Raw genomic sequence first — 12,343 nt, forward strand, 5'->3', positions numbered from 1 at the left:
CTTAGGCTGAAACATGAGTGTGGATAATTGAAATGTTGATGTACAGTGTTGCCTTGGTTCATTTTAGGGTACTTGAACTTGCGGTGGATGTTCTCTTCAGCTTACAGTTTTCCAACGGTCAACTATGTAACTAGGACTTTACAAAATTATGTCTCACACACAGGTAGTTAGTTACCTTCACTATCATTTATGGACGGAGTCTGAAAATTATCCAGTGGATTATAAACACTTTTTAATATGTTGCATCCAAAGTCTCATATTCATGTGTATTTGGGCAATGAGAAGCTGCAAGGTAAGCCACAGTAATGGTATAGCAAATTATATAATATACACTGGAGATAAATGTTCAGTTGCAAAACTGAACCACAATATCCAGATCTATTTGTAGAGTGCCAGAAGCCGGTGTAGATGTTGGCACACTTCCCTACCCTTATTCCCCAATTAATGGCCTGCACTTTTGTGTCTGTCTGGCGGATCAGAAGGGTATTATGACTGCAGATTTAGGGAGAGAGTGGAGAACTCGGTAAGAATGCATCCAACCTTAGTGACTTGTCCACTCAAAAGTCATAATAGGTTTTTTTCTCACTTAAAAAGATATATATTTAACTTATCGGACCACTAAATCTCATAATACATCAGATAAGAACTATGTGGGTAAAATACAGAGTTAACTTAACATTCCAGTGCAGTTCTGTTAAAAAGTAAAGTACTACTTTCCCCACTCCCTTACAGACAGCTGAAGCTTCTCCAACATCTTAAGTACAGTGTCTGATTGGGATCTCATACAGGTAAAGATAATTGCTGTGATATCACTGGCCCTGCCCCTATGTATGAATCCTCCAATTCACAAAGTCAGCCTGCCTAGCTGTCAGTCACTCTCTGCTTGTTTAAACAGAGAAGCCCCTCCAAACATGGTAACCTGCTACAGAGGACAGACAGAGACCATGAGGGACATAATTAGTTAATTTTTTAGTTAACACTTTTGTATAGCTTATGCCAGCGAGGGATATTTACAATATTACTTGAAAGAGTAAATCTGTATGAAAACCATAATAATGAGATATTTGCTTTCATTGCATAACAGGCACTACATATCTAACAGCTAATTTCTGTTATGGCTTAGGCAGATTTGCTCATTTGAGCAATACTATTAACCCTCAGTATTTAAACATTTATAAAGTAAAGCTGCACTACATAATAGAAATGACAAATGTATCACATTGAATTGTGACATATAGGGGCATATTCAATTGTCAACGGAAACGCCAAAAATCTTGCGCTCTATTACCATAATAACGGTAATAGTGCGTGGAAAAACGTTATTACGGTAGTTTTCTCGCTGGATTTCAGCTTGCAGCTCCCTGAGCCGCGAGCTGAAATCCAGCTAACTATTACCGTAATAACGGTAATAGTTTTAACGCCGCGGAAAACTGCGACAATTGAATATGCCCCACACACTTAGTGGCCGGCATCTTTATTAGGTATACCTTTCTAGTACTGGGTAGGTACCACCACCCCCAGGAGAGCAGGTGACCGTGGAGGCCATTGGGGTACACTGACTTATTGTCATGTTCATGGAACCAGCTTGATGTGATGTAGCGCTTTGTCACATGACGCGTTATCCTGCTGGAAGTATCCACTACAAAATGGGTAGACTGTGGCCACAGAGGGATGCACATGGTCAACAACAATACTCAGGTAAGCTGTGGTATTTAAATGATGCTCAATTGGTATTAACAGGCCTAATGTGTGCCAAGAAAACATTCCCCACACTATTACATCACCACCAACCACCACCATCACAACCAGTCTGCACCATTGACTCAAGGAAGGATGGGTCTATAGATTCATATTGTTTACGCCAAATTCTGACCCTGCCATCTTCATATTGCAGCAGAAACCGAGATACCAGGCAACGTTTTTTCCTACCTCCAACTGACCAGTTTTGGTGAGTCTGTGACCATTGTAGCCTCTGCTCCCTGTTCTTAGCTGACATGAGTGGAATCCTGTGTGGTCTTCAGCTGCTCTTACCCATCCACTTCATGTTTTGTGCTCAGAGATGCTCTTCTGCATACCACTATGGTAACGCATGTTTATCTGAGTTACTGTTAGCTTGAACTGGCCATTCTCCTCAGACCTCTCTCATTATCTAGGTGCTTTTGCTCACAGAACTGTGGCTATGGTTTTGCGTACCATTCTATGTAAACTCTAGAGACTGTTGTGCAAGATCAGTAGTTTCTGACACTGTCGTCCCGTCTGGCACCAACAATACAGTTAAAGTCGCTTAGATCACATTTCTTATTTCCCATTCTGGTATTTGGTCTCAACAATAACGGAACCTCTTGACCATGTCTGCATGCTTTCATGCATTGAGTTGCTGCTACATGATTGGCTGATTAGATATTTGCATTAACGAGCAGGTGTACGTAATAAAGTGGTCACTGAGTGTACATAACCTTTATATGGGTTTTTGCATTTAAGTGACATTAACAGTCATGTAAACACAGCGCATAATAATGCTCAAAAGTAGTGATGGAAATATAATTATACTATATTAAAATATCATCTGTCTGTATTTGCCATCATGAACACATACTTTTCCTTTGCACCTTACTATTTCTTCCTTTTTTTTTTTTTTAATTATTTCTGATGATAGTGGACAGAGAAGGCCAATGTGTAATGATTTACAGCCTGTACAGCCTATATGATTTACAGCCTACTCCTTTACAGCACAACACTGGACTACAAATAGTTCAGCTGGCCTCCGTATAACTGGGTCATAAAATAATATTGACATTTTCTTCTTTCATAAGGGAGAAGGTTATATATTGCAAGGGGGATCTTTTGTTTCTGCTTTTGAAATCACGAAATTGAAAGTTGTTTCGTCAACTTCAGACCACTAAACTAAAGTCACATGTACAAACTGATTTTCAACATGTGCTAATGTAATATAACAACTGTGAAATGATCAGCAGAACAACGCACCATTTGGTTTGCAACCCATTTATTTGGAAGCTGCACATTCATGTTTTATATGTCCTGACTGGTGTACAGATCAGCTGAATTTTTAATACTGGCCACAGAAACCAAACTGATGTGTGAACTAACTAATACAACATTTGCACTACCTGTACTCTATTTATGTGAGACTATTATCCCAATTGTGCTTAATTTACATTTATGTTTAATATTGTTAGTCATGATGTGCAGATAACATTTTGCAGAAGCGTTTCTGTTTTATTTAAATAAATGTCTAAATTGTGACGTTGTTATAACTGTAGATTCTTTTCCTCTGCCTCAATAGCTTGTCAATTCTCATTGTGCTGTACACCATGACTAGCTGACAGTGAGCTCTAGCCAGGGAAGTAACAATAGTGGTGGGTGGCTACCAGGAAGAGCATGTCGGACCATGCATGCTCAGAGGTCCCCTGCTCTGCTCACGGTTCTGCCCCTGTCTCTAGCCCTGGTAGTCTGATCCAGACTGTTTGAATTGCGCAAGAAGTAAAACTCCATGAGACCTAGGTTAGTGACACCTAGCTAGTGTAAAAGGTCCTTGTAGAGACAGTCATACATAATACACAATTCCATATATTCATATTTTCATGAAACTGTCCTAAAATTTATAGAGACAGTGGAAGTGCAATCTATCTTTCACAATATAAAATGAATGCAATGTGAAAACATTGCTGTTAATACAAATGGTTCTCATTGTATCAAAATGTGGTTGTTAGATGTTCTATAGGTGTAAGCTCTCCTAAACAGGGCCCTCTGTATCCTCTGTCTCACGTCTGCACTTACACTGTCAACCTAGTATGTACTTCTTCTGTTTTTATGTATGACTGATATTTAGTATGATTTGTTACTTGCTGTTATTATTATTGTTATATTCTGACTGTTTGTAGCTGCAGAATATTAGTGTCTACATATGAAGGATGATAGGTGATAATGCACCGACATTTCAAGTATGCAATCACTCCCAGTGGATGGGTTTGTTGGATCTGACTCAATATAAGTTGGAACATCTGATATCTGCCAGACCTCACTTTTCAGTATCTTCTTTCCCACCACAGGCTCAGACAGAAAGAAATCATATTTTGTTGGTGCTAGGCACACACAAAAAAAGAATTATATATATATATATATATATATATATATATATATATATATATATTATAGTGTGTGTATGTATGTGTGTGTTTTGTAATTTTGGTCAGGTAGAGGGCCTGTGATTATTTCATAAAATGAAATGTGGGAAAATGAGTCATAGGGATCATCAATGAAAGTGGGACATCTTACTGATTTATTACTCACCCTGCATCTCCACTTGTGTCCACTATGTGGGAGGTGAGTGTACTATGTGTCAGATACTTCATCGTGTGTCTGTCCATAACACGCAAAGGGAAATTTTGTTAATAATTTAAACTTCTGGATTGAACATCATTGTTTAGACTAACTGAACAATAAACAAAATTGGCATGTTTCAAAGAAAACAAAAACTACTGGATGTGAGAAGTTCATCTCTAGTCATGACTAATCTATGTTACTTTCCTGTTAATCATACGTCTCTCTTACTGTACACTGACATGTTCACATGATGAAAACTAAATCCTTCTAAACGAGACACTATTAAAACCCACCTAGTTCACTGCTAGAGGACCCTGCTGCCAATAACAGGGGCAGGTCACACAGATATACCACAATGTATGGCACATATCTTCAGTCTTGTCCATAACAGCTGTAGAAACAAACCTGATTTAATCTCTGACTTTATGGTCAAGTTTACCTTGTATTTATAAAAGGAATGTTATTAATTTTCTTCTTGCTATACTCTACTATATACGCAGTGATCAAACCTAAACTTTTCATGTATTCTGGCTCATTAAAAAACACGGCAAGTGTATTTTAAGGTAATATTGTACATTAAAAGAAATGCTATGAGCAAATAGATAACCAGCAATAATAGGTAATAAGACTTTTGCAATATTTCCATCTAGCTAATGCAGTTTGTTACCTAACCAAAATTAGCACATACTCCTCTATAAGGACACTTGAGTACAATAGTATAATAATGAAGGGAATATGTAATGCCAACATAAAAATGCTTAGTTGAACAGGTAAATGTAGTGCAAATCTGGTGCAATATGAAATCGAGAAGTCTGTACTTGATTCCATATTTTGTAAAAGGTAAAATTCTAATATAGCTGTAACAATAAAACACAACAGAATAACAATTATGGTAACAGCAAAAAGCTAACTCTTCCTACCACTCCATACAAAGGCAAATGGTGGTATTAACTTAAAGTACACTTAGTCACAGCTACCAACCCGTTCTCTTTTCCCTTTTATCTGTATAGAGCAAACTAGACAATGAAAGCAAATATTTCATTTGTTGATGTGTTTAATCCAAATTGCACAGAAATTCAATGTTGGCTAAATAGCCCTCACAGAAGCAATTTGACTAAATACACTTATGTTCAAAACATAGAAAATAAACTCAATACTGTTTCAAATCTAAGCCATTAAGTATATTACTCTAATTCTACAAGGAGAGAATACAAACGTTTTACTAAAATATCTTGGTGGTGCAGATGGTCGTCTTTGGATGCCGATGTCAGGATGCACTCCCCAGTGTTGTGAAACAATGTATCCTGCCAGCATTTAAAGAATCTATTATATTTACAAGGCAAGGCAATATAATACCCACCTCTTAAACCCATATCTGGACATGTGGGTAATAAAACACCTCCCATTACACCTAAATAGTTCAACACTGGATTATTGTTATATAGTGAAATATATGCAAATATAGATATACTATTTGAATTACAGGTGGTAACAAATGTTTTCCAGGTACTGTACAGATCAACTTGTAAACCAGGTCTAGTCATTATTATTTGGTCTCCTAGTGATATATACAATGTTTATTATTATATTTATCTCTCTAGAGACCTAGATATCATTGCTGTGTCCTCTCCACCATTGGACAGATTCATATGTCTCTGACAAATGATCAATAAGCCGGAAGAATACGATGGAAGCTGGAAACGCCAGCTTACAAATAGCGGCACATGCATAACCACAATGAGACAAATTTCCTGGAGTCTGAGTTTCAGACATGTATAGAAATATTCCATTTAGTAAATTAGTGGAAACATAATATTGATTCAGTGAATTTTACTTGTTTTCTTATTACTTTGTGAAGTAATAGCACCAAAATTAGATGGATTAGTAAACCATTTATTTTTTTCATGAAAGCCTCAAGTGCATTTTAGGCTGTACATGAAACCCCACCCTGTCATCATTAACATGCTCTTATAGGGTGTAAACACAATAGAATACAAGCTAAAAGCCACGAACAAGTTAACACAAGACATGCCAAGAATTTGGGAAGATTAGAGGAATGCAAGTGTGATCAAATAAACAATCTAGTTATAAAATCAGAAATAAACTACATACCACTTTGCCCTCTTTAACTTCCTTCCTGTGGGCATATCCTTGGTAATGTGTTGGTGTGGTGTTGCCTTCAGCTCTGCCCTCAGAAATGCCAGGAGAAATTGAGAAGAAAGGTGGACTGGGGCTCGGTGGGAGGCCAGAATCCGGACTGTCCAATAAACCTTCCCGATTTTTGTCCTTTAAACTGTCTTCCATCCCTTGTAAATTCAGATGACCTACCATGTCTGGCAGAGCCTCGGCCAACTCCTAGAAAACTTGATCCGTTGGCTGTTTATTTCTTCCCCACGTTCGATTCACAGGTCACATAGAATTCTAGGAGCCTCCTCCTGTGCACATGCAGAGCCCCTTTTAGATCAGGTCCTGGGATTAGGAATAAATTAACATTAATAAGGGAGATACAATACCAACACCACGATTGTTTATGTACATGTTTCAGAGCTATAGGAGCTGGCAATGCTCTGTAAAACAATACCATATGATTTCACTCGGTAATAGTGGTAGCACACCACTTATGTCACTGGGAATACTGTTTCTCTAAATGCCTATAAACGTTTTGTTGTCTGCTCTGCAACCAACTGATCCCGTTTCCAACATGAAAATAAGCTGCTTCTCTGAACTAGTATCTAGGGAAAAGTTCAAATTTATTAGGATTCATTTCTTTGAATTCTTCTAGTCAAAGTTGTATGACATTGGCTGTCACAGCTATGTAGAAGACACTGGGGAGGAAGCAGTGCATTCAAAGAGATTTTCTTTAGCCATATAAAAATACGCAAAACACAACATGCCATAAATGTTTTTTCTGGCTCCTGGTATTTGTACAGCCTTAAAGCAAAGCAAGAGCCAGAAACCCTACAGGGCAGATATTGGGGTAGAATATAATGCACTGCTCCTTTGCTCTGCAGTTCTAACTGTGTATATTTATTTTCAATGCATTAAAGACTAATATGTGTATGTATGTATATACAGTAAGTGAGCTTAGAAAAAGACATTTGGAACAATTGTTCTTCCTTGTACTTTGCTGTGAGTTAAGCTGGATGAGAAGCACATCAGTCTGTCTTATTGTTGTTGTTGTTGTTGTTGTTGTTGTTGTTGTTGTTTTGTTATCTCTATTCTCTACCAAGTAACACATTGCTTTTGCATTTGATAAACACTTATTTTTTCTTCTATGGCAACTTACCCAAGCTACACCCAAATGACCGCAGCCAGCGGTGGGACAGCAGCATAGGGGACCCCAAATTCAGCTTCTTTTGCCCAGGGTACAATGGATAATTGTATACACTCCATGCTCATCCAACAAAAGCCAGCGCCACATACTACATACTTGTAATTGCAGAAATGTGACTATGGCAAATATTAAAAAAGAAAATAAATGGCTTTACATAAAGGATTCTTATCAGCTGTCTTCAAAACAGTGCTTCATATGCCACCCTAGGTCTACCTGTCATACAAGTCTGCCTGTATGGGCTCAGCTGCATGGCAGCATATTAGTAAATACAGCTAGTACAGTTATATATTTATGTATTTTAGACACTGGTTAGATTAGCAGATTGTAATTTGTCTGTGGTAGTGTTGGGTACTGTTACGGAAATAGAGAAGATCTTGGTGGGTGTGTGGGATACATTCTTGTCTTAACTGTTTAACTTGTTCAGTTGCACTTCAGAGCATGTATGACTTTGCCGTTGTGTGTTTACATTGATATACCATATTTAATAGTGAACTAAACAACATGTCCCTTTAATAGATAATCTGAAAACCATATACAAACACATGCATACACAAACTCTATTAAAATATATTTCATGTATTATTTTTAAGTTTAAATGCTATATATATCCATATACTTAATATAAGCAGTCTCTTATGCATTGCCTACTAATTCCTCATATCACCCAAATAGAGGTGATAGTTCCTGTCATTGTAGCCAGCAACTCTGCTCTGACTGATTGAATTGCAAGTTTGCTGGCGGGATATACGTGTATTCAATAGATTAGTTTTAACCAAAATGATACAGACTGGCTTGTTTTACATAGCAGAGAACAGTCCAATCTGTGCCTAAAAGTAACATACAATATGTGCTGCTGTCACACCAATGCATTGATACGTTTCTATCTATTGTGGATGGTAACTGACACACTGTATTTTGGGATTTCAGCAGAAATATATTATAAAATGACCAGCAATGATCACTCTTGGAATGTGCCTTATTGCTTATATCGTTAGAGGCTACACAAGTTGGCTTTTCTGCTACCAGGCTAGTAAGAGGTTAACTTGGTATAATATCTCAACGTTCAGTAACCTGAGCTTGTGCAATGTTAGGGAGGCACTGTACTGTAAACATAGGTATACCAAATGGGAATTCCAGCCCGGGATCAATGCCCCCATTCTACTCTTTAACACAAACTGCTTTTACATCATTTCAAACCATATGAAACAGAATATCCCTGTATCCATTGCTTAACTCATTCTGCTCCAGAGGTGTTTGAGATGTGGTACAACAGGAGAAAGGTGTGCAGCCTTACCTTGTGATCAGTGTAAGGCAGTGGTTACTTATAGATCTATCATATCTCTATACATCTATCATAACCCTTACATATTTAACTGTTTCCTTAATCGGATCAGAGCTCACATTGCTGCCATGAAGAGAACAAACTGTCATAGGTGCCTGGGAAAAATAGTAATACCATCTAATAAAACAATAATAGGTTACAACAATTTAACCCTGTCACTGCTATCATCATTGTGCTTTTAAAACTAAATCACTTATCAAGTGGGGGAATAAGGCATACAGTAAAGCTACACAAGGGACTGACAAAACTGAGGGCTGATATACCTGATCAGACTTGAGACAACACATACATTTATGAATTCTCATCTCCAACCTACAAGCAGCTTGCCTTATTCATAACATCTTCCAGGCTGAGGGTGACAGGCGAGGCATTGATACAATCAGCAAGCAAGCGGCAGTTGTTACAATTACTTGCACAGGCTTAGTAGAAAGTTGTGAATTCAGTCCCACAAGAAGGGGATGGTCAGCAGCAAAGAGGATAGAATACACTTACAAGGTCCAAGCTCGTCACTGCATTGATCATGTAGATCTTTCCAGGGGGACACTGCAGCCTTGCTAAGTTTTGAGCTGGAAACGAATGCTCCCTTGAGCTGATCCACTGAGATCTGGAGGGAATCCAGCCCATCCAGCACACAGAGCTGCCTATTATTTTTTTTTCTCATTCAAAGCAGTGGAGGGAGGGACAGAGGTGGAGGGAAAAGCACACAGCTGATCTGCAAATGTCAAACAGGGTTGTAGGAAAGCAGACTGTCACCAGCTGAAGGCGGACTGGCGACTGAAGAGAGGCCACCTTGTGTCTCGCTGCACCTATATTTCATATATTCATAGCCACAGGCAGTGTGAAACACATCCTGAGTATTACAAAACATAGGCATGAATAATGTGTGTTTGTGTGTAGAGTATTACATTGAGTAAAATCACTAATGCTTCGCTATAGAAAATTAATTATAGTGAGATAGACACAGGTTTTCTTAAATACAAAAATGGCATTTTGTATTAAACAAGTCCTGTGAGTGCCAGTCTATATGTACTCACTCTATATATCTATCTATCTATATATCTATCTATCTATGTGTACATCTTGCATTCTCTAGCATGTTTCTCATAAATGATTTGTGCCTTTTTGAACAAAATACAATGTGGCAGCTTAGTCTATAATGCAGTACACACTTGTTTTTTATTTTACTTAGTTGTTTTGTTTGTGTTCTGCATTTATTTTTCATTTGCCTGTGTTCCTAGTTCTTGGCGTTAAATTTGCTATTCTTATTCATTTGAATGAAAACAAAGCAATAAACAAAATGCAGAAATAAAGCAAAAAGTGGAGAAAAGGGAGAAAAACCAAAACAAAGCAATGACTATGCTCTTACACTTCCAAGACCTCCTTGTCCATAGCGCAGTAATATGGCTGTGTGGTTAGGTGTGTCCGTTTTTATGAGAATGGTCGAGAAGATAAGGTTTTATGTAAAAGGGGAAGTACAGCCAGGGTGAGAACAGCACACATTAAAAATGATGGTAAGGTAAAGTGTATGGGTTTTTGGCCCAAAATTATGAGAGGAGCATTCCTTGCTAAGCACATATATTTACCATGTATTGTGCCCAAACATGATGTAATTTAGTGGGTTCAAATATTTAAATGAGATTCAAAGTTTGGGAGAAACCTATAATTTGATGTCAGAGCACTGATTAGTCCATCTAAGTGTAACTTTTTAAATATGAGACCCCATCACCACTTCAAAAAGAGTGTCTTCATGTATCTAACAAACTTACTTTTAAGAAGTGCTATCTACATGTCAGTTCCCATCAGGACTGCCAAAAGAAATAAAATGGCTCACTGGCACCTGAGAAGCAATGAACCTATCTGCCCCACCCCCAGGGCCAGATTAACCATAGGGCTAACTGGGCTACAGCCCAGGGGCCTATGGCATCCAGGGGACCCTTGAAAGTGCTCAGCAGCAGTATTGATTGGTCAGGGGCGCCCCCGGCGCGATCAGTGCTGCTGAGCACTTTCACTGCGGTCCTTCTCCGGTGCGCTGTAGTCTCCTTACTGAGGAGATCTCGTGAGTCTCACTCTCACGAGACCTCCTCAGTAAAGAGCGTACAGCGTTGCCGGGGAGGGAGGTAAGTGCCGGGGGGGGGGGGGCGTTCAGGTCAGATCACGGGGGGGGGGCCCTCACGGGGGAATTGAGGCCCCCTTAGCTCAGGGGCCTCCATTCCCTTAATCCGTCACTGCCCACCCCTCATTCGACTGACTACAATACACTCCTCTTTGGTGGCTAATATAAAAATCAGAACCCATTTTAGGAAATAGTATAGAAAGGTGACCTCATTCTGGTGTTTAGTATATACAGCAGACATTCAATCTAATGGCTAGTATATAAAGGAGACCTCTAATCTGATGGGTGGTAGATAAAGGAGACCTCTAATCTGAAGGGTGGTATATAAAGGAGACGTCTGATCTGATGGCTGGTATATAAAGGAGACCTCTAATCTGATGGGTGGTATATAAAGGAGACCTCTGATCTGATGGCTGGTATATAAAGGAGACCTCTAATCTGGTGGCTGGTATATAAAGGAGACCTCTAATCTGATGGGTGGTATATATTATTATTATTTTTTATTTATATGGCGCCACTAGCTATCCGTAGCGCCGTACAGGGACAGACAGAAACACGATACAGGGTGAGACAGCACGGTACAGTTAACAAAAAGCACAGTAACTCCGAAGCTCAATGTACAGCTAGATGAGAGGTGAGAGCCCCAAGCGGGGTAGCGAGAGGGGTAGAAGGGCAGGAGGGCCTCACGGAAGAGACAAGGAGCCGGAGAGCAGAGTTAAGGTGGTGGAGAACAGAAGGAGAGGAGGCCCTGCTCGAAGGAGCGTACAATCTAAGGGGAGGGTAGGACGGACAGAGACGCAATGGTAGGAGGAAGGAATGGGGAGAACAGATGCAGAGACGGAGAGGGGGGAAGAGGAGAATGAAAAGGAGGGAGGTAAGAGGGGGACAGGAGGGAGGGATGGCTGGTATATAAAGGAGACCTCTAATCTGATGGGTGGTATATAAAGGAGACCTCTAATCTGATGGCTGGTATATAAAGCAAACTCTCAATCTGAAGATTAGTATATAAAGCAGACCATTAATCCAAATGCTAGTATTTATATAAGGCCTATAATGTATAATGAAACAGAGTGCTTGTTTGGAAAGATGGTCTAATTATATAGTTCATAAATGATGTGCCCAATAGGTAGAGGTATAAGTACTTAAACTATCCAACTTGACTAAAATATGAAAACTGGTAGTCCCAGTGACAAATCTAAGTGGAAAACAG

The 12,343-nt window shown here is 39.1% G+C and overlaps 1 protein-coding gene across 1 annotated transcript in view; it reads right to left on the reverse strand.

Moving 5' to 3' along the window:
• The window catches only part of RFLNA (refilin A), a 40,259-nt gene extending 30,591 nt beyond the window's left edge, over positions 1-9,668 (reverse strand). Inside the window, exons 1-2 of the mRNA XM_075177134.1 lie at positions 9,513-9,668; positions 6,457-6,813 (exon numbers count right to left, since the gene is read on the reverse strand). Of these exons, the coding sequence (XP_075033235.1) occupies positions 6,457-6,675 (219 nt within the window). The 5' untranslated portion in view covers positions 6,676-6,813; positions 9,513-9,668. The remainder of the gene's footprint in view (positions 1-6,456; positions 6,814-9,512) is intronic.
• Positions 9,669-12,343: the final 2,675 nt, after the last annotated feature.

The sequence above is a fragment of the Mixophyes fleayi genome, chromosome 1 (assembly GCF_038048845.1).
Source record: "Mixophyes fleayi isolate aMixFle1 chromosome 1, aMixFle1.hap1, whole genome shotgun sequence".
Classification (NCBI taxonomy): domain Eukaryota; kingdom Metazoa; phylum Chordata; class Amphibia; order Anura; family Limnodynastidae; genus Mixophyes; species Mixophyes fleayi.